General features: G+C 35.9%; 1 protein-coding gene across 6 annotated transcripts in view; it reads right to left on the bottom strand.

The window, feature by feature from the left end:
• LOC149536087 (ADP-ribosylation factor GTPase-activating protein AGD12-like) overlaps positions 1–25,478 on the bottom strand; it is an 81,431-nt gene extending 55,953 nt beyond the window's left edge. For 4 of the 6 annotated variants that reach the window (XM_089806761.1, XM_089806757.1, XM_089806762.1 and 1 more), the window contains exons 1-3: positions 25,303–25,478; positions 24,587–24,699; positions 11,181–11,265 (exon numbers count right to left, since the gene is read on the bottom strand). In XM_089806761.1, the coding sequence (XP_089662887.1) occupies positions 11,181–11,265; positions 24,587–24,638 (137 nt within the window). In that variant the 5' untranslated portion in view covers positions 24,639–24,699; positions 25,303–25,478. Of the gene's footprint in view, positions 1–11,180; positions 11,266–24,586; positions 24,700–25,142 lie in introns of all 6 variants that reach the window. The other 2 variants (XM_089806758.1, XM_089806760.1) reach the window with 1 other exon arrangement.
• Positions 25,479–27,584: the final 2,106 nt, after the last annotated feature.

The raw sequence follows: 27,584 nt of genomic DNA, 5'->3' as shown, positions 1-27,584 counted from the left end.
TTGACTTGATCAATGATTACTAAGTGGTTTTTGTTTCCTATGACCCCAAAAAAATTATAAGTTTTAGTGAACATCAAATTCTTTGGTTCCTAGGAACTTGAAATTCTGCTGCTTGAGGTAGATCTTGTGGATCAAGTATGGTGGTGGTTTATGTGTACATTGCTTCCTACTAGCATGTCCTCAAGAGGGGAAGATAGTTATTAGTTATCTCTTGTTATGGAACACATACCTCACTTGCACAAGCATCATATACTATTTTGATCTTCTTGTTTGAGCAGCCCTTACAAATTGCGTGGCTTCACTATAAATTCCATCATTTCCATTGTTCTTCTCAGACTGGTGTCATTCCACCTCATTATAATGACATCCTCGTCTATTGAATGGTATGATGTTGATTCCAACCTTGGCAATGTGTGACAATGGGTGTTACATTGATTCCAAATTGAAATACTTAAACATAGCAAAAAAGCGCCATGAAATAAAACAATTGAACATTCAACATAGTAACATAGTAGATACCCAACAGTAACATTCAAAAATCAAATAAAAATTCAAATACCCATCCCGATTTTAGAATGGCGGAGGTGGGGGTACTTCGAGTATCCGGTGCAAGGGTCAATACTTCAAATTTTTCTTTTTTCTTTTTTTTTTGGCGGGGGGGAGGGGAGGGGAGTCCCCGAGTCTCACTAGTGACACCCCAATTGATGATTTCTTCTAGCTAAGATAGTGAATGAGGTTGTCCCTCCACTATGAGTTCAAGGAGTGACTTCTTCTAGTTGAGCTAGTAAAGGCAATCTCTACACTTGCAATTCAAAAAGTCTTTTCTTTTAGCTGATACAAAATAGTAGGTTGCTTCTACAAGGAGCTACAATTAGGTGGGAAAGTTTGGCAATGTTACTTGTCTTGTTTTCCTCAATTCATGTTCAAACCTATTAGTTTTGATGGGATACTAACTCATGGTATTCTTAGGATAATTCTCTAAGACATCCCAAGTTACTGAAATGTGGTATTTTTTGTTACTGCTTGAGCCCAATTGAGTCTCATGGATTTGATCAAAGAATGCACAAATCAAAAGAAAGCCTGCCTCTCCAAGCAATAACAAAAAAACATTTTGAAAAAAGTTATAACAAGAGATTGACTTTGTGAATGTGAATCAAACCTATGATGAGACTAATATATATAGTGGCTTTTTATAGATTTGGTGGATGCTAATCTAACCTTTGCTTGGAGGTGATAATCAAAGTAGAAAGGATCTGAATTAAATCAATACTGAAAACTGCTCGCCAAGATTGAATATATTTTGATTACTGATCTTAGGTCCTGATCTAAGAAGATAGAATCATTTATGGATTTCAATGATTATCTGTTGAGTTCGTTCATTGTATATATTTGTCTCAAGAGGCAGGAGATTGATGGTTATAAAAGTTTATAACATGTCTCTTTGAAGAGACACAAAGGCATGTTGATAATTCTCCAATAGAACCGATGGTTATCGGGCAAGTTTTGTTTATTTGTTTAGTTAATAAACAAATTCACTAACAAAGCCTCTGATCTGAATATAGAGGATCCTGCACTCCATCCAATATGATAACAATTTGATCAATTTGGTCAAGGAACAATTTGTTCAATTACCAAGAGATAAAATCTGAACGTACAGACTTCTTCATGCTGAATTTTATATGAATAGTTTAGGATAAATACAAGGATGATCATTGGTAAACTTCAAATGGCAAGATATTCACAAGGCTTATATGTATGTGTATGTGTGCATATATATTTGTTCACATGGTGAACTTGTATACATGCATATGTGTATACAGTTGTCATGATCAGTAATCTTTTATCTAACCAAAGCTATCATATCTCAACACTCCCTCTTCACTAGTATGAATTGGTTTAGATGTCACCTAACTCATGATATCAAGGAATATACAAAACATCAAGTCAGATGACATTCATATATTGTAGTTATGGTATGTGCACTAACACCACGTCTCATGATGTCCACCAAAACATATCATGGCATGTTGATAGATATTACGTCACATAATATCCACCACAATTATCTTGTAGAGAACATAATGATCTACAATAGATATCATGTCTCATGATATCCATCAAAATGTTCAAGAGATACTAACTATCATGAAATGCATACAAATATCAAGTCACATGGTTTTCATTATGACAGTGAACATTGTAAAGACGTCATCTTACAATGTCGAATACATATGTATATTATCAGAAAGATCGTCACCTTTCAGTAATGTACACAGGGGGCCCATAGAGTGATAGAGTCATGCATATAACGAAAGAGTTTACACATTAAACATCTTTTACAATATCTATTAGTACAAATAAAACAATTATGAGACTTAGTCTTGATAAATTACATTTCAACCATACCAAGTTTCTTTTTGAAGTGCTCCACTTTGACTTTGGAGAGAGGCTTGGTGAAAATGTCTACTCTTTGATTACTTGTAGTAATATACTCCAACTGAATTGCATTCCTTTCAACCATATCCCTCACATGGTGATAAGGAGTCTATATGCTTGGACCGATTGTGGAATAGTGAATTCACTGAGATCTTGATACAACTTTGATTGATTCAATGGATAGTGGTAGGCTTCAAGGGCTCACCAAATAGTCCAACAATCAACTTTCTAAGTCATGTTGCTTCTCTAGCTCCCATAGAGGAATGTATTCTTCTTCTGTAGAGCTTTGTGCTACTGAAGAATGTTTTATGCTTATCCAAGAAATCATGGCTGATCCCAAACTGAAGCAACATCCGAACGTGTTCTTTCAATCAGTCAGAATCCCAGCCCAATTTGAATTTGAGTGTCCATGTAGATCTAGGTCAACTTTCTTATATTTTAGACCATATCCAATATTAGATTATAGGTACACCTCAGCATGTGTTTTGCAGCAACAAGGTGTATCTCCCGTGGTTCACACATAAGTTGAGTCAAGGCATTCACTGCATAGCAAATGTCAAGTCGAGTGTTGACCAAGTAAATCAAGGATCTGATAATCTATCTATAAAGGATAGGATCTGAAAAACTGGATTCTGTTGCTCCCTCTTTTAATTTATGTAAGTTTGTTTCCATGGATGTGGACATTGGCCTACAATTTAATATCCCAAATCTTTTCAAAATATCAAATAGTGTATTTTCCTCGATTTAGAAGAAAACCATCAAGTTTCTACCAGACTTCCAAACCTAGGAAGTAGTGTAAAATACCCAAGTCCTTCATCTAGAACTCTGAAGCCAAGTCTCCTTTGCATTGAGCAATAAGATGATCATCTTCTATAATTAGTAGATCATCAACATAAAGGATTAGTATTAGCATGTCACTTTTGATAATTTTAAAATAAAGGTTTAGATCTGCAACATTCTTTGTGAACCCTAGATCCATGAGATAGTTGTTGATCCTTTCACACCAGGCCCGAGGAGCTTGCTTTTGTCCATATAGGGCTTTCTTTAATTTGCACACATGAGATGTTGCATTATCAGTTACAAACCCTTCAAGTTGTTCCAAGTAGACTTCTTTGATAGTCTCATTCAAGAGTGTAGCTTTCACATCCATCCGGTGTATCTTCCAGCCTTTAGCTGTTGTAATAGTTATGATTGCTCTAACAAAAGTATGTACGGCAATAGGTGCAAATGTTTCCTCATAATCAATTCCTTTCTTTTGACAGAACCTTCTAGCAACAAAATGAGCTTTGTGTTTCTCTATACTACCATCTGCAACATTTTTAATTTTGAAGAGCCATTTAGATGAGACACCAGATTTCTCTTTAGGCCTAGGTACTATATCCCAAACATCATTGTTCAAAATGGATTGATACTCTTCTCTCATGGCATCTTTCCAAACTTGTTGTCGGAGAGCTTCGGGTACACTAGTAGGTTTTCACTTCATAATTTCACTCATTAAGGCCACATAGCTTGAGAATTTGTTAGGCCTCTTACGTTCTCTAAAAATGCCTTTAGGTGCTGCAAATTTTTCAGCTTCCTCAACAATCTTCCTAGCCCACAGTGATCTTTTCTTATTGTGGATGTTTTGATTTTCCTCTTATTGCTCCCTCTGACTCTCAAGTTTAGGTTGGACTTCATTTGAGGTTTCTTCTAGATACTCCCTCTGAATCTCAGGAGAAGGGTCTTCCTCCATGTTTGAGGCTAAGTTCTGAATTTCTAACTCATTTGAGCTCTTTGCCCTTTTGAAGCAATGTCATCCCCAAATATGACATCTCGACTCGGTTCTATTTGTCTTTGTCTAGAAATGTAAATTTTGTAGGCTTTTGAGGTTCACTGTAGCCTACAAAAATTCCTTTCCTACTAGAAGGTTTTAGTTTTGACCTCTTCTCTTTGGGCATATGAATATACACAGGGCAACCAAATATCCTTAGATGGCTTATATCGGGTTTTAGGTCGGTAAAAGCCTCTTCAGGGGTTTTGTTATCAAGATGTGAATGTGGACATATGTTTTGGATGTAAATAACTGCTCTAGATGTTGCTGCCCAAAATGAGGTGTCTAAGTTTTGGTCATACATCATTAATTTTGCAGCCTCCACAATAGTTTTTTTTTCCCTTTCAACTACCCCATTTTGTTGAGGATTATCGGGTACACTAAACTTCCTCTTGATCACAGCAGCAACACAAAATCCTTTAAAAAAAATTGAAGTGAACGCTTTTCAATTGTCAATTCTTAATGTTTTAATTTTCTTTCCAAAGGAGTTTTCTATTAGGACTTTGAACTCCATAAACCTTTTAGGGATCTCTTTTGATTCTTTACAATTCAAGAAGTAGATCCATGTCTTTCTGAAGAAGTTATCTACAAAAAATACATAATAAAATGCACCTTTCTTGGAAGGTGTAGACATAGGTCCACATAGGTCACAGTGGACTAATTCCAATATATTTTTAGTTATGCTCAAACTATTTTGAAAGGACCCTTTGATGTTTTTCCCTAAGTCACACCCTTAACAAGTCCTACTATGAGTTGGATTTAGCTTGGGTAGTCCTCTTACCAATTTATCCACAGAGGTTAGGGCACGAAAGTGTACATGTTCTAATCTTCTATGATAGATCTCAATAATAAGTTTCATAAATGAGTGTGTGTTTAGGTTCAGTGCAGAGTTTGTATAAGTATCCTTGTCTTATAACTATAGTTTTACCTTTCTTATATGTAGAATTTTTTGGCCATGCCAAAACTTTCCCATCCACAAATGTGATTGTGTCCATTGACTTCAAGGGTGGATATTAGTACTAGGTTTATTAACTATCATACTCTTCGCTCTTTTTGGCATCATAAATAATTCATAAAGAAGGATTCCAAAGTTAAACTAGAAAAACCAATGCCAATGCAACTATATGCAACAAGCCTGAAAGCTCTTGATTCTGATGATCGTGAACATAGTTTGAAGGCTCTTCAAGTACTCTAAAGGACTGCATAAACATGAGTTCCTTAGCTAGCCAAGATGAGTCAACCAAACTCTTGGACCAAGTCTAGTTGCATTTTGGAGAGTACTCAACTGAATCCAGCTCCAAGCCTCTCTAAGTCTCGAGCTTGGACTATTTAAGTTTGAGCTCAAGCTCTCTTTTTTTGGTGCTTCAACATAACAAACACGCCTTTTTAACTGAATTTCAACATTTTTTGGTTATATTTTGCTCTTATGCATTCATTTCACCCAATAAAGCATCAGCATAACAAGTAGATGACTGGAAGGATTCAAAGATGATCATATCATCAAACATAAGCAACGAAATTGGATGCAATGGAAGAAAATGAAGACATTTACAAAACAATTTACCATCATTTTGCTAAATGATTTTTTTGTAATTCAAGGCTTGATAGATTAAAACTTTAAAAGGAAAGATAGAAGCTATAGATTGTATTTGTTGATTTTCATTTCTACATGCATTCATGTGTAAATAGTTATAAATTATAAGGATGATCATATCATCAAACATAAGCAACAAAATTGGATACAATGGAAGAAAATGAAGACATTTACAAAACAATCTACCATCATTTTGCTAAATGACTTTTTTGTAATTCAAGGCTTGATAGATTAAAACTTCAAAAGGAAAGATAGAAGCTATAGATTGCATTTGTTGATTTTCATTTCTACATGCATTCATGTGTAAATAGTTATAAATTATAAGGTTGTTATGCATTTATTGTTTATGATTTTTTGTATTGCAATGCATTCTTTGATTTTAAAACTGAAAAAATTTCGAGTTTTGAGAGTTCATTACATGTAATGTTTGAATTGTGATAAACTGGTCGTCAAACTAGACTTTATATTCTCTAAATGCATTTAATTCTTGTTTTTTGTGTTATTATGAGGTTTTGTTTTTTGCTGAGTCTATGCCGAGTTTTATGCCAAGTCTTTGGTCCAAGTCTAAATTTTGTGTTGTTGAGTCGAGTCTAAATCTTATAACTATGACCAAGAGTATCAATATAACTACTGTTGCTCCTGAATCTTTATATACAAAAAGAAAATTCAAGATTTTCTTTCTTATTTATATAATGGGTTATGTAATCCAAACTCTAGGAAGCAAGTTGGTAAAATTGAGATTTCAACAATTCCTTGGAATCATTATCCCTCTGGCTTGAGAATCCCTACTTTTTCTAATTAAATAACAGTAATTTTCTTACCATCAGAACAAATTCAGGTGCACCTTAGTTGTGTCATGTGTAATGGAAAGAAATTTATAGCAATGTCCAAATGAATGGATCGATTCATTGAAATCAAAAGTGCATATACTAAAAGCAACAAGAAACACCCAAGTGTTCCCTGTTAAGAAAGTAACAATAGAGTTCACTCAAACAAATATAAACCCTAAGAACAAAATATCAAAGCCAAATGCATAGTCCTCATAACTCCATAAATAACAAGAAATGCAAAGAACTATTCTACAAAGAGAGAAAACAAAAAATAAAGAATTGTCAGCACACCATTTTATTGTCTCATTTTGTGTTGTACTGCTCTAATGATCTACTCTACACCTTTGATTGCCCATTAATGACAACCAATCCAAGAATATTCTATATGCGTCATCATTGATATTGTGCTATTTGATGTGTATTCCCTTCCTATGTCATCTACCTATTCACCAAATCAAAATTGGAGTTCAAAATTGGCTTAGTTAAAAGAAAGGTGGTTGTTGGTTGTTTATAATGTACTAGCCTCTACAAGGAACCTTCATCCCCAACACACAAACAACAAAGGTGGCACAAGGAAAAAGGTATAAATCAAGCCCAAGGCCCAGCACTTGACTGGGGATGTAGATGGAAAAGGCATAAGTTTTGGAGCAAGCCCAACACCCAACAAAAATATTTGGTGGGCCAACAAATATTATAATGTTTCTTGAGCACACCGCAGGCAAAATGCTCGACCACCAAAGGTTTTTGAACAATAAGAGGTAAACATGAAAGAAATATGACATGCAACTAACTTTGAGATAGGTACACAAGCAAGAAAACTCTGGGATACCTTAAAAGGTGCACTTTCATCTACCTACCTCTTATGCAATGCCATAAAGATGCATCCATTGCTGCACCAAACAGACTTCGATTTGCAGAGCTCAAGGACAAGTTTTTAATGTGATTTGGCATTGATCCAAAGAAAATCATGATGCACATATTTCATTTATGATGTGCAAAACCTTTTTTTGCCACATAGCACCTCCAAAACAAGATCTACAATGGAAATCGTAGGGCATTTTATCAATGCACTATATTGTAGAGGCATGGGAAATGTTCTTCCACATTTCCAGTCAATCAAATTAGATTTACAGTGGACACTTGTTTATAACTCCAGTTCTGGGTGTTTATATATTATCAGCGTAATGATCGAGGTGTATCCTAAATGTCTAATAATGCATGTAACTATTGTAGAAAGGATGATTGAGGGTAGACTGGACCTTGATTGAGCGTCTTCAAGTGCAAGGTGTATGTTTCTGAGTCTACTCTTAATTAGTTAGCCAACTAGATGAATGCAAAATTCTTGTTAAGCTTTTGCAAGATATATTTTCGGGGTCATAAAGGAGATGCATGGGTATGTGCATGGATTATTAAGATCCATTTAAGAGTATGCAACTATCTATGGTTTTTGTGAGTTATGTGTAGGGTCCTACTTTCTTGGTGCACTTTGGAGAGTCTAGTCTTTTGTGATGTGTTGATTAATGCATTGCATTAATTGCTATTAATGCAAGTTTGATTAAATTTGAAGATTGTGTTGCCTAACTGACAAAGGCATTGATCTATTGTTTTCTCTCCCCCACAATCCTCAACATGCTCAAAGTCAAACAGTTTTCTTTTATAATCATTTTCTTTACTGTGTATTTTAGTGTCATGTTTGAATATGCAAAACAACAAGGGTTTTTCATAAAGCACACTTTCAGATAGTTTTATAGCAGGTTATCTATTTAATAGGTTCTCATCCTTATATGTTCATGCTAACACATAGGTATATCGGGGTACATAGTGCAAAGGGTATTGTTTGTCCCTTAGTTGCCCACATAGAAAACAAGTTTGCAGCATTTGGCACCTTGGTCACATAGATTACTGAGCATTAGGGATTTGGAATCTACAACTAATATCAGGACAAAATGCAAACCCCTCAATTTTTCTCAACATCAAACATCATGGAGTTCATATCATTATCTTCATTGTTTAGTTTCCTTGACAATGAGTTTTCATCATGTTACATCCCAAATTTTGACCTAATTTAAATTTATTATAGCTGTTGAATTTAATGGATTTTCTTTCTTAATCATGTGAAAAGGGTAGTTAAATATATCCGTTGTATTTTATGAAAATGTTGTTGTCATTATTTGTCTACCTATTATTTATCCATTATTTATCCTATGATGATGATAGTAAGTTAACAGTTGCTTGGTTTCAGAATTATGATTAAAAATTAAATTCCTTGCTAATATCTATGTTAAATGTTATTATGGATTTATCATGGAACTTGTTATTATTGTAAAAAATGTTGCAGGGGTGATTGCAAGAGAAGACAAAGGGGAGAAGCATTGCTAAACGGATCAGCGGAATGGAGTACCATCTTAGTCCATTTATCTGGTCGATAGGTATAACCTCTAACTATCTTGATAAGGATCTAGCAACTTGTATAACAGGGTACAATCATTTGGACATGCATGAGCTATTAGATAAAAATTTAAAACATTAATGATTTTAACTTAATTAAAGTACATATCTTTAATGACTTATGGTTGACATTCCCATCATTTCATTGTAACACATATTTATGTACGTGCACATAGATATAGAAATAAAGGTGACACCATAATATCATTTTATACAAGATTCTATCTAATACGTACATTTAAATACATGTACAAGAAGATAAAATAATCTTCCAAATTAAGCATGTATTTAGATATACGTAATAAAAGATACAACTTTGGATAAGACATATATTATGATGCCAATCTTATAAATACATCTACGTGAAAGTAGAGAAATATATTATAAATTATCCTTGATTTATTATCTTCAAATTATTTTCCTTATTTATTCAATTTTTTACAAAAAACCGAAATGCACACTACCGTCCAAGAAGGCAAAACATTTTTTTAAAACTTACGGCTTCTTGGAAGCCTTTGAGAAATCGAATGCCTTTACATATATTTGGAAGCCGAGAGAAGGCGGATATATATATATTGCTCCACACAATTTTACTTTTGTATATCTTTCCACAGTTTTACTCCTTGTTTCTACCCCTTGTTGAAGGTCAGAAATCAAATATATTTTGATATTGCATAGGGATTGCTTCTATAAGGGAGCCAGCTATTAAACATCAAGCCAGGGCTCACGTTATCATTAAGTCAAAGAAAGTTAGGTGGTCATTTCCCTTTTCGAGTGATACATCTTCATTCTTTTTATTCCTGCATTAGAAATTATAGGAGAAGGAAATACGTCCATGAGAAGTCTGCATTGTATTATCAAAGAGACTAATCTTTCCATATTGAGAAAAGACAAATTGTCATGTTGAGTCCAAACATATTTCTTTTACTGCTGTAAGTCAGAATCTAATTGTACTTTTGCAAGTCTTAAGATTAATTTTCTCAAGCCATAAAAGCTGCGATATATTGAAATATGTAATTATTCATACACTAGCTGAGGATCAGCAGATTGAGTTGGTTTACTCTAGGATTTAAACACTTGGGACTCACCCGGCTGAATGGCCAAAAAAGAGGTGAAGAGGTGATAAAGAAATCTACAATAATATGGAAACAAAATCAGAAATGATATAACAATAATATATTAGTTTAAAAAGAAAAATTGTTTAATAGCTCATGCATGGTCATACTTATTGTTCTCCTGTTGTCAAGTCGAGGGTGGTGATCGAGTAATAGAACCCATCCAAAAACTGTGGCCAAGGTCGTTAAAGGGCATGTTTGTCTTCATAAGATCACTTGATGTCAGTAGTATCAGTTATTTAGACATGTCCGTCCATAACTATGCAGACATTCTAAACACCAGAAATGCTCAAGTGGCAAGACTAGTAGTACCCCAAGCCCGATCCCAGGGTAGGGAGGGCTTTTCTTTTCAAAAGATTGTGTGGGGATGGATATGGTCCAAGGTTAAAAGGTTAACCCTAAGTCAATGCTTCTCCTCTTACCGAAAGCCAAGGCTTGCACAACTAGTTAAAGACTCGCCAGTTACTTCTTGTATGTTTCTTCTTCCCATTCCTGATATACATTTATATTCCTCTTGTAACTGATCATGTATTTACTTTACTATATGCAAGGAAAGATAGAGAATCGTTATTTCAATTACTTCAGTTAATCGATTAGTAGTTAAACCAATTAAAGTCTCATGAAAATGATTTAAGATGTTTTGTTTTCAAAAGTTAGTTGAAGAAAACTCTTTCATTTCTATGTGAAATCAGATATTAGTTATTCATTTTGTTATGAAAATCCGTTTGTTACACGTCATCTATAGAGTAACTAGGAAGAGGAGATTCAAATCTATCACAAAAAAAAAATGCTCTAGAAATTCCTAAATCAAATAAATTCTAAACAGACAATTTATTTCCATGTATGTGAATGTTTGTTTCCTTGAAAGAAAATAGTAAATGTGACTTAAAAATAATAAGTTGCTAAAACTAAAAGAATTAATAATACTGAAAAAATAAAATACATACGCCCATTTTGGGAACGGAGCACTGCAATCTGCACAAATTTGATTATCTGGTTGAGTTAGCAGCTCTTGCAACCTTCTTATTGTTCCTACCAAAATAAAATAAGGATAATTAATGGGGCAGAATGAAACATGCATTTCATATAATAAAAAGAAAACAAAACAAAAAACATTTCCTGCAACTACAATGCAATAAAACATGTTAATCTCCAATGGCAGATAGCAGATTAGCATGAGCAGCAAGAGAATCAACCTCTCACTGATTGATAATACATATTGATATCCAAACTAAGTGGGATCCATATGCAGTTGCAAAGAGTTCTATGAAAAATATTTTGACAATGACTGTCTTCTTATATCATAATATGTGCTATGAGAATTTTCAACTCATTATTCTGATACGATTGCACCAGTAGCAGAATGATGCCATTAGAGATTAAATGCCAGATTATGGCTATTAATTAAGTAACATTCAAGTAGAGATGTATAATTACTTTTTTTAACTGTTTTGGCTAGGGATAAATCTTGTGTATGACCATCTCTCCTTATCTATAGAACGCTTTAACCGGGATGAAGCTTAGTGGGTTTAGACATCCAACCAAAATGACGCATGATGATTCTTGTTGGTGTCTCTCAGGCACATTGCCAATGAGAAGAATATATTTACAAATTCATGCCAAACTGGCACAAGCTCAAGCTACACATTGTGTTCCTATTTGCCACTACCCTTGATGATTTAAGAGGATCATGAACTGATGTGTACCAACAAAAAATAGCTCCATAGATCAACAATAAGCTATGGGCATTGGTACATAACCTGACAAAGAGACAACCAGAAAATAGTTTTAAGTAGGGAAAGGCAAGATAATTAATAACTTGGCACAGCTACTACAAAAATTGTGATCCTCTCCAGATACACCACTATTTACATCATTGAAGAAAATATCTAAAGACCAAACATACCTGTTAATGGGTTAAAAGATGAAAGAAAGAGATAAATTAATTGTCTCCAAAGTTGGATGTAAAACTGAACTTTGATGGAGCTTCCAAGGGGAAACCAAGTATAGCAGAAGCAAGTTATGTATTGTGGGATGGAAAAGATAAATTCTAGTAGATGTCTCCAAGATGCTAGGACTGAAATAAAATAATGAAGAGGAATGGAAGGTGTTTGGTGCATGTCTCATACTAGCACATAAGGAAAGATTTGAAGAAGTCAAAACATAATGATTGGAGGATAAGATCAATGTCTTGAGGAGGCAAGTCACTGGACTCACAAACTAAAGTGGTCAAATATATGCTTTGTTATAGAGCAAAACTTTTCTGCTGAAATACTTGCTAGATTCTAGTGTGGTGACTCAAAGATACTAGGATCAAAATAAAATAATGAAGAGGAATGGAAGGTTCTTAATGTGGATCTCGTACTAGCACATAAGGAAAGATTTGAAAAAGTCAAAATATAAGGCTATTTACTAGTTGTTGTAACAACATTAAAGAAAAGCCTTAGTCCTGATTGGACCTAAGATAATATCTTGAGGCAAGTTTATGTGTTCAGAAGCTTATCATGGTCAAATACATGCATTGTTAAAGAGAGAACAAATTTTTGGTGCTAAAACCTCACTAACAGGATATTAATAATTCAATTACTATCAGCTATGGAAAGCAAGGAACCTCAAGTATGGGAGGGTCTTAACATAAGAATCTGAACTCAAAGTGCAATATAATGACTAAGCAACTATACAAAATGTGAATGCTTGGAAGAAAGAAACTCACAGCAACCTTCAAAAAAACTTAAAATCAGGTTCTCGATTCATCTATTGGTTGGCTTGTGATAACAATCAGTTGGCAATGCCATACATTTATGTTCAATCTTGAGCTACATACCTATGACTGTAATAAACAAAACACAAATTAAATACATTGGAACCTGGAGTTGTCGTAGAAGAGTAGACTGTCCATGCAATCACGGCTGGCAAGTTCCTCAAAGGAAATGGAAGATTGAGTGCTCACTCCCGAATCCACCATCGTACCTACAGCTGTTGTTGGACATAGTACACCAAGCTCCTGCTGTGTCACCTGCAGCATCTCAAAACCCATATGTAGATCAGAAAGGCATACTCCTCCCTTGTCGCATGAGGAAAGTGACTACCCAGCAGCATGGTCCTCTGTTAACTGATGCCTTGCTGGTTTAATGTTATGCTGACCAGATGATCATCCGACGTCTGCTAGTGGTTGTGTCGTCTTTCTCACATATTGCAGACCTGTCCTTTGTACTTCCAGCTGATAACAGAAGTCCTACCACTGTATTTTTGAGGGAAAACCTGATTCTTGGGAGCAAATCCCAACATAAACAAGTATCACCACTTCAAACTCCACGTCAACTAAATGAAATCTCTAAAGAGCAACCAGGGCTACATTCAACTCCTCAATACTGCCTTAAGGGATTTCTCCCTCAAAGCAACCAGTCACATTTAAGCAACCTTTGTCATTTTTAGATAATATTATATTTTATGGTCCCAATCCCAAGGAAGCTCATTGCTTTTATAACCTCGATATGAAGGGAAGTACAAACTAGGCAATGTGGGATAAAAGTTATTTTCTTCTTTTAGCCACTTAAGTTAATTTTGTTATAAAATGACTTTAAGTCATAAAGTAACTTTATTAAATCCACTTTATAAAATAAAGTGACCTAACTATAGAAAAACTCCTCAATCTTAAATATTTCCCTAACGAAACCAAATAAATTCCTGTGACTAGCTGGCATCCTCAAGCTTAATGTCATTAGCCTATCTGGATGGAGAGATAGACCAACAAGGCGCCAAAAAGGCCTAGCGCGAAGAAGGGGACATTACAGTCCTCCCTTCCTAGGATTGGTTACCCTCAAGCAATCTCAGCGTCAGATGCTGCAGGATTGATTCGCCCTCACAAGTGGCATCTTCATATGGCAAATCTTTCCACCGGACTAAATACTCCCTGATGAATCTGTTACGCAGCTGCTTCTCTCTGATCTCAATCACCTCAGCTGGAACCAAAACCAGTTTCCCTTCCAAATCAAGTGGGTACAATCCAACAAAAGGCACTACATGCTAACCAATCACCTTCTTAAGGCAAGACACATGAAAAATATTATGGATTCTACAGTCATCTGGCAAGTCCAGCTCATAAGCAACCTCTCCAACCCTCCTGGTAATGCGATAGGGACCATAAAATCTAGGCTGGAGCTTTTTAGATCCACTCTTTGTCAAGGAGCTCTACCTGTAAGTTTGGAGACGAAGGTAAACCATGTCACGTAACTCAAAACTCCACTCTGTCCGATGGAGATCAGCATACATCTGCTGATTTTGAGCCTATAGGATGTTCTTCCGAAGAGATCTGTTAATGTCCTGCTGATCCTGTATCCAATCTCCAGCTAGCGGTGTTCTGTTGTCCTATAAGGCCAAATCTACGACCAATAGTGGTCCGTTGCCATAGAGAGCTTGAAACAGTGCCATCCAGATGGACATGTGCTAGGAGTTGTAACAGTATACTCCCCTAAATATAACCATTTAACCCAAGCTCTTTGTTGCCCCACTACATAGTTCCAGAGATAACCCTCCACCCATTTATTTACTATCTCAGTCTGCCCGTCCATTTGTGGGTGGTAACTCGTGTTAGGTGTCAATTTCGTACCTACCAATCTGAATAATTCCTGCCAAAAGTGTCGAGAAATTTGCTATCCCTATCACTCACAATGATCTGAGGTAGACCATGTAGACAAAAAACCTCTCAAAAAAACAACTCAACTACCTGAGAGTCTGACTAATCTACCACTATAGCATAGAAATGAGCAAACTTAGTCAATCTGTCCACAACCACAAAAATGGAATCTTTACCCTGAACTCTAGGTAATCATGTAATGAAGTCCATGGAGATACTCTCCCCATTCAGTGTTGGAATAGGAAGAGGCTATAATAATCCGGCGAGGAACTCATACTCTAACTTGTTCTGCTAATAATTCTGGCATTCTCTGACATGCTAAAGGACATCGACCTTGAGGCCCTTCCATGAAAACCTTTCTCTAACATTCCTATAGGTTGTGAAGAAACCTGGGTGTCCGGCTGATGGTGCATTATGAAGAGTATATGACATGTTGAAGGACATCGACCTTGAGTTCCTTCCATGAAAACCTTTCTCTGACCTGCTTATAGGTTGTGAAGAAACCTAGGTGTCCGGCTGATGGTGCATCATGAAGAGTATCCATAATTTTTACCTTGAAGTAGACTTTGGCACGAGGTAAATCCTATCCGTATAAAAAATCATATCATCAAATACCATGTACCTGTTGTCCTGAAGCTGCCCATCCAGGATCTAACAAGCTTGAGTATTCTTAGAATACTCAACCAATAACTAGGACTTCCAATCTGTTGATATCTCTGAAATGGCACAACACTCTACTACTGAAGGTCTCCTAGAAAGTGCATCAACAACTATATTGTTCTTACCCTTGACATACTCGATTTCAAAATCATAGGCCTGAATCTTGCTGACCCACTTTTGTTTTCATTCATTGAGATCCTTCTGTTCTAAGAAATATCGCAAGCTGTTGTGCTCGGTCTTAACTGTGAATTTTCCACCCACCAAGTACTATCTAAACTTGGTTAAGGCGTGCATAATGGCTAGCATCTCCTTGTCATAGGTGGAATACAATCTCTCACTGTTCTTGAGCTTCCGGCTCTCATTTGTTATCAAGTGCCTATCCCGCATCAACACTATGCCAATTTTGTTCCCCGAATCATCACACTCTAAGACAAAAGGGTGAGAGAAGTCGAGAAGTGTTAGAAGAGGACATGTGCTCATCACTGTCTTGAGCCTATCAAAGACTACCTATGCATCATCCATCCACCTAAATGCCCCTTTCCATGTGAGAGCAATGAGGGGAGTTGTTGTTTAAGAGAAGCCTCTAGCGAACCTCCTATAATAAAAGCAAAGACCAAGGAAACCTCTCAAATCTAATACATTCCTCAAAGGCGGCCAATCTAGGATTGCTTGTATCTTTTGCTGGTGTACCTTAACCCCATCTACACTAATTACATGTGCAAAGTAAAGAATCTCAATCAATCTGCACTCAAACTTCAATTCCCTTGCAAACAATGAATGCTCCTCCATAATGCTAAGTACCTCATCTAGGTGTTGCAAATGCTCCTCCCAAGTCTTGCTAAAAACCAATATATCGTCAAAGAATGCCAACACACTCTTGCGCAATTGCCTTTTAAAAATATGGTTCAAACAAGACTGAAATGTGGCTGGTGCATTGGTGAGCCCAAATGGCATAACCAAAAACTCATAGTGTCCATGGTGGCATCTGAAAGTTGTCTTATGCACATCCCCACGAACATGTATTTGATGGTATCCAAATTGAAGATCTATCTTTAAGAAATAGACTGCCCCATGTAGTTCATCTAATAACTCATCAATGCGAGGAATAAGATACCTATTCTTAATGGTCCTCTTGTTGAGAGCATGGTAATCAATACACATGCAAAGAGTGTCATCCTTCTTCACCAAAACTATCGAAGAAGCAAAAGGGTTGGAGCTAGGTCTAATATGTCCCATGTCTAAGAGTTCCTTGATTGTCCTTTCTATTTCCTCTTTATAGTGCCTGGGTGACGCTAAGGAGTGGCAATGACGGGTTTGGCGCCCTCCTCTAACTCAATGATATGCTCAAAGCCTCAAACCCTCTATCAGGGGGTTTACCTGGGGGTATGTCTTCAAAAACCCTCTTGTGTTTATCTAGCACCGGCTGAATGTCACAATGAAACTACTCTCCTAAACCTAATGTAGCCTTAGAGGAGATGAAACAGTATATTGCCCAATCAACGTCATCATGCCTCATAATAGCCTCCATCTTGTGTGCTAAAACCACTCTGGGTTCACCCTCTAGCATGGCCTTGAGAATCACCTGTCAACCATCTTGTAAGAATTCTAGTTGCATCTTACCCTGATCAACTATGTACTTGCCAACAATCTGTAACCATTGCCTACCCAACATGGCGTCTAACCCATTCAAATCAACAACATAAAAATCTGCCTCTAGAAGATAGTCATCAAAGTGAATTGAAAGCCCAGGCACTTTCCCTATGCACCTTAATCTATCACCTCCTGCTATTCTAATGTTGAACTCGGGTATATCATCAACCTGTAACCTTCTCTTTGATACCCAGCGTGTACTTATGAAATTATGTGATGTAGCTATATCTAAAAGGCACACAATATGTTGCCCTCTAACTATGCCCTTCAAACGAAAGGGGTGACCAGTAGGATTGCTAGAAAGGGAAGCTATGATAGGGGATTGTCCAGGAGTGGACTCCTTCCTCTCTTTAGGAGGTTGCTCCTCACTTCCCTCCTCATCGTTGCCTCCCTGCTGCTCATCCTCCTCTTTCGAAAGAACCTTGACATAATGTGTTTTACCCTTGCCAAGGCATCTGTAATCCGGTGTCCACGGCTCCCTACAGGTTAAACATAGCTTCTTCCTCCCCAATTCATTCCGTGTCTCAAAGTCCAACCTGGGGGGGAAGTCTTATGCTGATTCTTGTTCTTCCGGATCGAAGTAGACCCCTTATAAGGTTTCTTATGAGGTTATAGTATCGAAGAAGGTGAGTCCAAATCATGTGTGATCTTAATAGCATCATCCAAGGTGTCTGGTTTAAGGACCTTGACCAAACCTCTAAATCTGTCCTATAAGCCCTCTGTGAATAGCATTACCTTGCGCTATTTTGTCAATCTTTATATGTTTTCCCTATTTAAGTGCTTTCGTAATTATCTCTATGACAACATCTGCAAGAGTGTTGATCACTAACATTTCATCTATACAACCAATAATAATAATAATTCCCAACACCCAACAAGATGGTAGGAAACTGCTCTAATACCACTGTAATAACCCCAACAAGTTATCCAATATTTGTCCTAAATCTTCAATATGTCTTGGAGGAATTTCATCAAATAGTTGACAAGTAAAGATTTTCTAATTTTCTAAGTTCTTGTGTCACCCAAAACAGCACACAAATCGCAAGTGCTTTGCATAGGAATTCTATCAAGCATAACATGCTAGAGTAATCACTTATACTATAGAGACAGTTCATCAAACACTTGGTGTACCATCTCTTCACACAAGAGAATTCCTCTCCTTTAAACTTGGATTTAGAGGTTAGCTGTTACAGACTACCACCTCTTCACACAAAAGAATTCCTCTCCTCTAAACTTGGATTTAAAGGTTAGCTGTTACAGACTAACACCTCTTCACACAAGAGAATTCCTCTCCTCTAAACTTGGATTTAAAGGTTAGCTGTTACAGACTAAGTAGATGAACCATGGCAATATTCACATCATGTCTTCATACAACAATTTGATCTTAGATTTGCATATAATCAGATTGGCAAATATATCAGATTAACAAATGATAACAGCATTGAAATCTAATGTTATTTTAATGGACATGAAAGTTACAGATTTATATCTTTAATTCCAAATGATGTTAACAACAATTATGAGAACCTGATACAAAGTCACAGCTCTATAACTTGACTCAAAAATGATCACAACTTTCATGAAATGCAAAATAGCCTCTAGGCATTCCAAGTCTGGAATGAATGCAAAGCACAAGTTATCATACGATTCAACTTACGGTTTTGGCGACTATCCAGATTGCTCATGCTGCTGTCTTACTTGGGACGGTTGTCCTATTAACACCACATGTTGAGTCTAAATGCCAGGATATACGTTATATAGCTGCCTATGACAAGCTGTATGTGTTATACTCTGCAAAAACTAATTCAATCTCCTCTAAAACAATTCATTTAGATTCAATCATGACTCCAAGGTGGAGTCATCTATATCTGCAAAGGCAATGGATCTCTCACTGTCTCTGATTGCAAGAGCTCATCAAGAATTTCATTCTTCCAAGCTGGAAAATACTGAAACCCTTGCACACAAGAACTTCCCAATTCAAAGGCAATTAACAAAAATGCATGAGATGGTTCAATTTTTGGCTTTTGGCCATTATATATACGTATCCTTCCCAAATCGACCAAGTAACTTCACATTTACTTTCCACATAACTAAAATGCACAGGCTTTTGATATAGGTTGACTTTCATCATTAATAATTAATTCTTTAAATGCCCCTCATGTGAGACACTACTCGGGTTTTGTTTTAAAGCATTAAATGATATTTGCTTTCCATGCACTCACATTGACTTAAGAGTAACATTAAATTACTGGCCTTCTTCAATATTATAATCATTTAATGCACTTTTAAAGTCAATTGGCCCCCACTCATTAACTTACTTCGTAATATAACTTCATAATAATTTTATCATTAATAAAGCAACTTTATTAATGAAAATAATATCAATGCGCTCAATAAAGCTTTTCCACTAAGCCAAATAACGAATGAGTCAACCATTGAGTATACCATGAGTTCTAGTGCCCTGCCAAATATAGTAACTCCTCAACATTGACTTACTAAAAATAGTAAGCTCATGAATAACTGTTCCAATCCATGTTGTCGAATCTCAATACTGCCACCATCCTGTTCAGTGGGGATGGCGCCCTACTATTCTAAGGGAATGTTACTCCCCACCCCCTACCCTATATTTAAGTGGGATAGGCCCCTAAAATTTATAGGCCCACTAAAATATAGGGTGGGGGAGTCTTTGAGTGCAACCTCACCACAAGTGACCATATTAAAGATAGATTCTTAACTTTCTCGGAATAGACACTAAGTGTGCCAGATTGAACCAAACAAAAAGCAATCCTGAACTCCCATGTTGTCTGAAATGGAAATTGACCTCCAATTCTGCCAACTAAGACCCCCTAACCATCTAGCTTAGCCTACAAGAGCCACTAATAGGCTAATTGAAACTACCAGCCATGGTGAGCTAAAATGGGGACATTACAGGCTACTTTATTTCAGGTTCCTAGGGATTCCTTGCACAAAAGGGCAGGTGTCCCATTTCCGATTGAAGAAAATATTTTACCATCAAAATATTCATGTAAGATGGGTCCAAAATGATGAGGGTATTCGAATTTCAAGATGTAGCATACTATATGGGTAAACTTTCATAACAAGATAGAAGTTGAAATAGAACAGGTTGTGAAATAGAACAAGTTGTGGTGCACAAATGTATTCTAGATATGTTCTCCTTTAATGCAGAAGCCAATGAGGAATGTGAGGATGTGCAACTATTGGTTCTTGATTTAAGTATTTTTGTTGCAATGGAGGTGAAGAATGAGGCATTTATAGCTGAATTGGATACACTCAGGATGCAGGTGATTTCATGGACGTATTTCCAAATTGAAAACCGGCAAGAAAACAAATGGTAGCTCTAACCATAATGCAGTTCTAGAGGCTACTAGTGCTTTATCGCTTCCATAAGATAACGAGACTGACTAATAGAGCTAAGTTAATAAAAGGCTTTCAGTTGACAAGCTTGCAAATGTTTCTCTCCTCTTCAATAATGGTGGATGCAGTTCTTGTATTTGGCAAAGGCACAAGTTCTTGAGCAGGTGACTCCTGGCATTCTGTTCCTGGAACTGCAGGATTATCTCAGTGAGAGTTTACAATTGCTCAAGGTTTTTGTATGTTTGTCTTCTGTTCTTATTCGAAGTGTTTTTTTCTGCAGGTCTTTTTGTATGGTCAAACCCCTTTTTTCACTTGTAAGTAGTCTATGAATATTAGTATTTATAGGTTCTTGGCAATATAGTTAGTGTGTATATAAATGTAGCTTACATGTAACTGGATCTCTAAGTTGTTTTAGTAATGGTAGATGTATGTATCTGTCTTCTGAATGTTATCAAGCATCAGGGTCACACAGTTTTTGATCTCTATATAGCTTTTACTTCTGTTTGTATTGCCAGGGATGAGGCCCCTTCATAGAATCCCACATAAGGTAGACATACACTTGCATATACCTATTTTTTAAGAAAAGATAAATATTGATGCTCTTAATAATTGGCTCAGTCAAGGGAATGCCTACTTTGATTTCAATTCTCTCTCTAGTTCAGACAAGATTACATTTGCCCTCTTGGAATTTTCCTTGTTTGTGAGAAACTATTGAGGAAGCTAATGAAATATTCATATGTATGATGACATTCAAGTACAATCTTGGTCTAGACTTGTCAATGCCTTGAATAAAATCAATTTATCATATTGGCAATCATGAGAGCCAATATATAAAATATTTAAAAGTTTAACTGCTAAGCAACATACACCAAAAACTATGAAGAATCAAACAACAAAATATAATGCTTATAGTATATGAATCAATCAAGTTTCTATATCCAATCTGAGATAGATTTCTTCCAAATCAGTTTGTTAGGAAACGCCTAGAAGAATGCATATAATATTGAAGCAAAGTTCAAAGTTAAGTCAAAAAATTATGTTTCCAAGTCCTTTCACAAAAATGTGGACAAATTATAGCTGATCTCAGACAGATTTTCTCCAAAATACTTCCCTAGGAGATGCCTACAAGAATGCATATAATCTTGAAGCAAAGCTCAAAAATGAGTCCAAATTATAGTTCCAAGTCATTTCACATAAGTGCAGACAAGTCTCAAACCACAAATTTCAAATCTGGCCAAGGAAGTACACTGGAGAATTTTGACAGACCTTTCTAGGAAACCACTTTGACCCACAAGGACCATTAAGAGCCCATTTATAGCAACTGTTTCACTTTCATTTTCTTTTCTTCACATATGAAATGATTAAATTGTACTAAGTTTTTTTTACTAATACAAAAGTACACAGATTGACATAGACATAAAACCTACAAACATAGCAAATACATGCCTGTCAAAGCTCTTTATCACTCACATGACACACAAATAATTATTATCAAAGGAGTTTATCATACAGTATCCCAGAGTTCCCCCTTCCATAATTGGACCCCTGAAGCAGCTGTCACATGAAATGTAATGATTTCTCTATAATTTAGTAGAAAATGACAAAAAGCTAATGAAACATTGAAGAGAAGCAGCAACCCACACAATGAAAGTACAACAGCATAACAGGTCTATCAAAGGCCTCCAGTGTACTTTATTGGCCTAAGTTGGTACTGGTTCTCCAGTGTACTTCCTGGACTGAAATTTCAATTGCAAAACTTTCTTTTCTATTTTACCAATTAGATTGCTCATTCAACTTTTCTTATTGAAAATCTTTATTATTGAGAATATATATGATAAATTAATTAGTGAACATTTAGAACATACATCTCTGTTTGATTGGTTAAGTTTCAGAAAGGAAACAAATCAAGCTTAGAATTTCTGCTATAAGTTTTACAGTAATAATAGGAGAGTTACCATTGAGTTTATAATAAATCAAATGTTGACCACTTTTCCACAAAATTGCACTTGTTAGTTATTTAAATTTTTTAGAGATGATTTAATCACAATGAGTTCCGATGCTACTATTGGCATCAAGTTTGAATACTTTAGCAATTGATCAGTGCAACTTACATGCTACAGAATGACTGTAAACCTACTGCCCTTCAATGAGAAAGTATGACTAAGCATTCGGGTAAAAATGTTCAGGTATGAATATCCATTTCTTAATGCTTTTTCTGGAGTGTGATGCTACACTTAAATTGACTACAGATGAACCGTATTGAGACATGCCCTTGTTACTATCTTACAAAAAATCAAACATAATCATCATTGGCTAGCATAAAAACATTTCAAAGGAAATGTTTTCCTTTATCCACATGGCAATAGTAACAGTCTATATGTTAGTAAATTCAAAAACACAAAAGATTTGACACTACTTTCAAACATGACTGTTATAAGTTGTCTCACTGGAATGAGTAATCATTCCAAATAATTTTAATGTAAAAGCACACGCCATCATTGGATTGTTAGAAATTTGTTCAGCGCTCCCCTCGGGGTTCATGACAAGGGCTTAACTGCCTCTTGTGTACTATAAGTTGAGTGGTTGTATCGGGCATTGAAAAATCGGTCTTTTGGTGCAACAGCAACCCCACTCTAACAAGTGGTATCAGAACTTGGTCACAGGTTCGAATCCTCTGACCCTCGGGTAATGCTGAGGGAGAGATTGTTAGAAATTTGTTCAGCACTCCCCTCAGGATTCGTGACAAGGACTTAACAGCCTCTGATGTACTATAAGTTGAGTGGTTGTATCGAGCATTGAAAGATCGCTCTTTTGGTGCAATGGCAACCCCACTCTAACAAGAGATTGTTGAAAATTTGTTCAGCACTCCCCTCGGGATTCGTGACAAGAGCCTAACTGCCTCCTATGTACTATAAGTTGAGTGGTTGTTTCGGGCATTGACAAATTGGTCTTTTGGTGCAACGACAACCCTACTCTCACATGGATCTAGTTCCATTTTGGACACAGGTGGTGCATGATAGTCTATGATGAATTAGCATATGATAATCATAGAGTGGCCTCTGTTATAAACTACTCTGAAGCAGATTAAAAAATTCAAATCTTGATTGTAATAGAGAAGACAATCAATTGAAATTATAAACTTTATCTAGCACCCAAAAATTGTTCAGTTTACTAATTATTTGGACTATAAATAGGAGAAATTGGAATGCTACTTAATTAAAAAATATCATTGAAATGAAAGTGTCTTGCTTCGTTCCATATTGGACACTGGTGGGCTATGATAGCTTTAACGTTTACTACTCTTAGAATAGTATTTATTATAAACTGTTATGAAATGGATAAAAAACTTTCTGCTCTTTGTTCTGAGAAAAGGCACTTGGTTGAAATCGCAACCTTATTCTGGCTCCCAAACATAAGCCATAATACAAATTATTAAGACAAAATAAACTGGAAAAAAGAAAAGCTAGTTAATTAAAAATATTGTTCAGACCCAATAATTTGGAGAAATAAGAAAACTACTTGAATGATCAAATATGTATTCAGACTACAAACTATTATAAAACATAATGAAAAAGACAGATTGTACGTGTGTTTCTTCCATTCGCCCTTTAAAAGAACATGCTTCTTTAAAAAACAAACCCCCAAAAAGATCTTATTTAATAGACATTCTATTTTTCCATAGTGCAGCCAACAGGATAAAAATAAATAAATCAATCAATAAAATCAACTGACCAGCAAGAATATTAGAAGCAGTAAATTGCATTGCAAGGCCTAATAAATTTCCACGGCCCATAATATTGCAAATAATACTTCTAAAATCAAGAGACATTTATTTGCAAATCAGCAAATAGAGAAAAATCCATTTACAAATTTCAAATTCAACTCCCACTAAATTACAACGAGAAAGAATATAAAAACTAATAACATGCAACTCGCACTTACAATTAGCACAAGATTTACAAAAAATAGAGATGCAGACGAAGACGAATATTAAAATCGAAAGCATCGTTTCAATGTGTACGGCGTACACACCTGACTCTCCATTGCCATGGTGCATTAGTTGATCAAGACTATTAATCTCCATTCCCGGGGATTGAACTCTGGACCATACACCGCAAATTGAAATAACTTATAAAGACTTGGACCTGCGAGACATCCCAATGAGAAAACGTCACAACAGCTCTCCAATTCAAAAAAAATGAAAAATAAAAATCTTAGACAAACAGAGCGTGAAAACAAAGCGAAGATATTTTAACATTTTCTTAACTCCAAACATTATCGAAAACGCAACCAAACAAACAAATGTCTAACCAGCCAATTACGACAGATTTAGGCTAAAGATCAATCCCGCTAAGTTCGGTTATTAAACATACCACGATTTAAAAATTCAATGCCAGGCAAGCTCACATCTAGAAAACCTTAATATAATGCCTCTATAAATTCAAATCGAAGACACCTGCATGAGCTACAATATAGCTTTAAGGCAATCAAGTCTTACAGGCTAAATAGAAATTCAATCCTTAAACACGTTTCCTGAATGCTAATATCCAGCCCAATCCAGAAAGCCTTGCAGAGAAAATATGCATACCTCTGTAAATTCAAATTCAAGACACTCGGATAATCTACAATATAGTTTTAAGGCAATCAAGTCCTACAGACTAAACAGAAACTCGATCTCTAAACACGTTTCCTGAATACAAACAACCAGAGCAATCCAGAAGGCCTCGCAGAGAAAATAATAATAACACCTCTGTAAATTCAAATCGAAGACACCTGCACCAGCTACAACAGAGCTTCAAGACAAGCTAGCTGAACAAGAATTCGATCTATAAACACGTTTTCTGAATGCAAATATCCAGTCGCCATAGAAGAGGGTTTTAAGCTCGGCATTTTTGGCAGCGGCCAATTCGATTCAATTCAGAACAGGGATTATTTGTTGGCCTTTTCTCCTTAAATAGTCCCTGTTGACTTTGGTTGTTGATGCGCTGAATTTAGTTCGTAAATGATCTTTTTATTTATTTTTATAATTGAGTGATTATGATCATCCTCTTCAATGATTTTTCCGATTGAGTGATTCTGATCATCCTACTCAATTATTTTACTAATTGAGTGATTATGATCCTGTATAATTATTGTTGTGACAAGGTGGTTTGGTAACGTGTTTTTAGATTGGGTGAGTGGCTATTAACATGCCGTGGCATTTTTTTAAACTATTTATATTTTGTCTTTTGTTTTACTCCACCATGGTTACGTTCGTTTAACCCTAAAAAAAGCTTTCTTTTACTAATAAAGGGAGTGGGCCCAAAACAAATGTAGCCAAACATAGTTTTCAAATTGGCTTATAGTCGTTGGAAAATTGGTGGGATGACGTGGAGAGCAACTTTGGCGACATTCTTTAGTGACATTTTTTGTTTTCTTTTGGTTAATTTTTTTTAATTGGATGAGGAAGTTGAGTGGACATTAAATAGATCCACTTTCTAACATTTTGGGGTTGGGGGGACGACTTTTTTCTTAACATTCTTGTAACTTTCTAAGATTGGGGAATTTGTCTTTTTGTTTGTTTTTTCCCCTTTTCTTAATTTTATCTTTTTTCCTTTTAAATAGTAGGTGGAAATTTTTTTAGTTTGGTAAATAGGGATTTGTTTAATTTTATTTTACTCAAGTTTTTGAAATAGTTAATAAAATTGTTAATGGGTTCTTGGTCTATTGGTGAAGTCGAATGGTTCTTAATGAGTCCACTAGAGATCAAGCATTGTTAAGTGCAAGACTCTAACACCATAAGAGATTAGGTCGAGATCGTGCCTGGGCAATTTTGGTAGAATAGATACCCCTCAATCCATGGCTCTTAGCTAAAGAGGTTTTGGGCACGAATGAGCCCGTATCGGGTTGCTAAAACATTTTTTTGGTCGTTGTTGGCTATTTTTGCCCCCATTTAGCCCATCATAGATAATCAATTTGAAAGATCTTCAACAGGTTGGATTCTTTGCGATGGGTTAACACGTCATATTTGTGGTTAGCATTTCATGTTGATTCACTGTGATACTCGATTTTTCCTTGGTTTACATTTCACTGTGTGGCTTAGTGTGTTAATTCACCGAATGGCTCGATTTTTTGCTTTTGGGTTCTCGGTGAGGTGTTCCTTCTATGGCTTACCCAATGGGTTTGGTAGTGGCAAAAGGTTAACCTTCAAGTTAACCCATTTCATTATTTCGTGGAGGTCATTTGGGCAGCCTGCGAAGTAGTGAAAGCTTTTGTTGTTTCTTCAACTGTTTATTTGGGAAATGTGCCAATCGTTAGATTTTAAAGTTTTTTCAAGAACGGTTGTGTTTTAATCATTCATTGGGAGATTTTTGTAGTGTCTAAGGCGTCCATTTCAAATGGAAAGATCTTCATCGACAGTCCACCACTTTGGGGGGGAAATCAAGTCTTTTCCACGGGGGTCAACTCTGCAAGTGTATGCAGATGGGTTACCATTGTGTGTTATCCCTTCTTGCATTTTTTTATAGTGATGCAAGTTGATTGCTTCCATCCACAACACACTTCCAATACCATTTCTTTATTGTTCGGTGACTTTTGGGGCCTTGTGCCATGACACCAATGTATCTCCATGCCTCTTTATTGCTTGTAACAATCAAATCTATTAGATTTGACCTTTCGCCTTGCTAGATATATTCATTTGGGCTTTCCCTATCACTTCCATGACATGATCAGATTTCTTTCTGATTTTTCTTTATTTCTCCTATGTTATCTAACTCTATCGTGGTTGAAGTTTGAACATCAAGTTACATTTGAATTATGCATGAACTCATTAAAAAACAAAGTTGTAAACAATTTTTGGGTTCTTCTCTATTTTCATTTTGTAGCAACAGTATGCTCTATAAATTTGTAAATCTTTTTGTCTTCCACTAATAAAATACTTGTTTTACTTGTTCTTTAATTTATTTATCTTGTGTGGATTTCTATCTTGTATTGGATGTTCTTTTATATTTTCTTAATTTGAATGTCGTGTTTAATCTGTTGGTAGTTGCTA

The sequence above is a fragment of the Cupressus sempervirens genome, chromosome 10 (assembly GCF_028749045.1).
Source record: "Cupressus sempervirens isolate cs-2001-9-10 chromosome 10, ASM2874904v1, whole genome shotgun sequence".
NCBI lineage: Eukaryota > Viridiplantae > Streptophyta > Pinopsida > Cupressales > Cupressaceae > Cupressus > Cupressus sempervirens.
The sequence above is the reverse complement of the archived record's forward strand: the minus strand, read 5'-3'. Positions and strand labels throughout refer to the sequence as shown.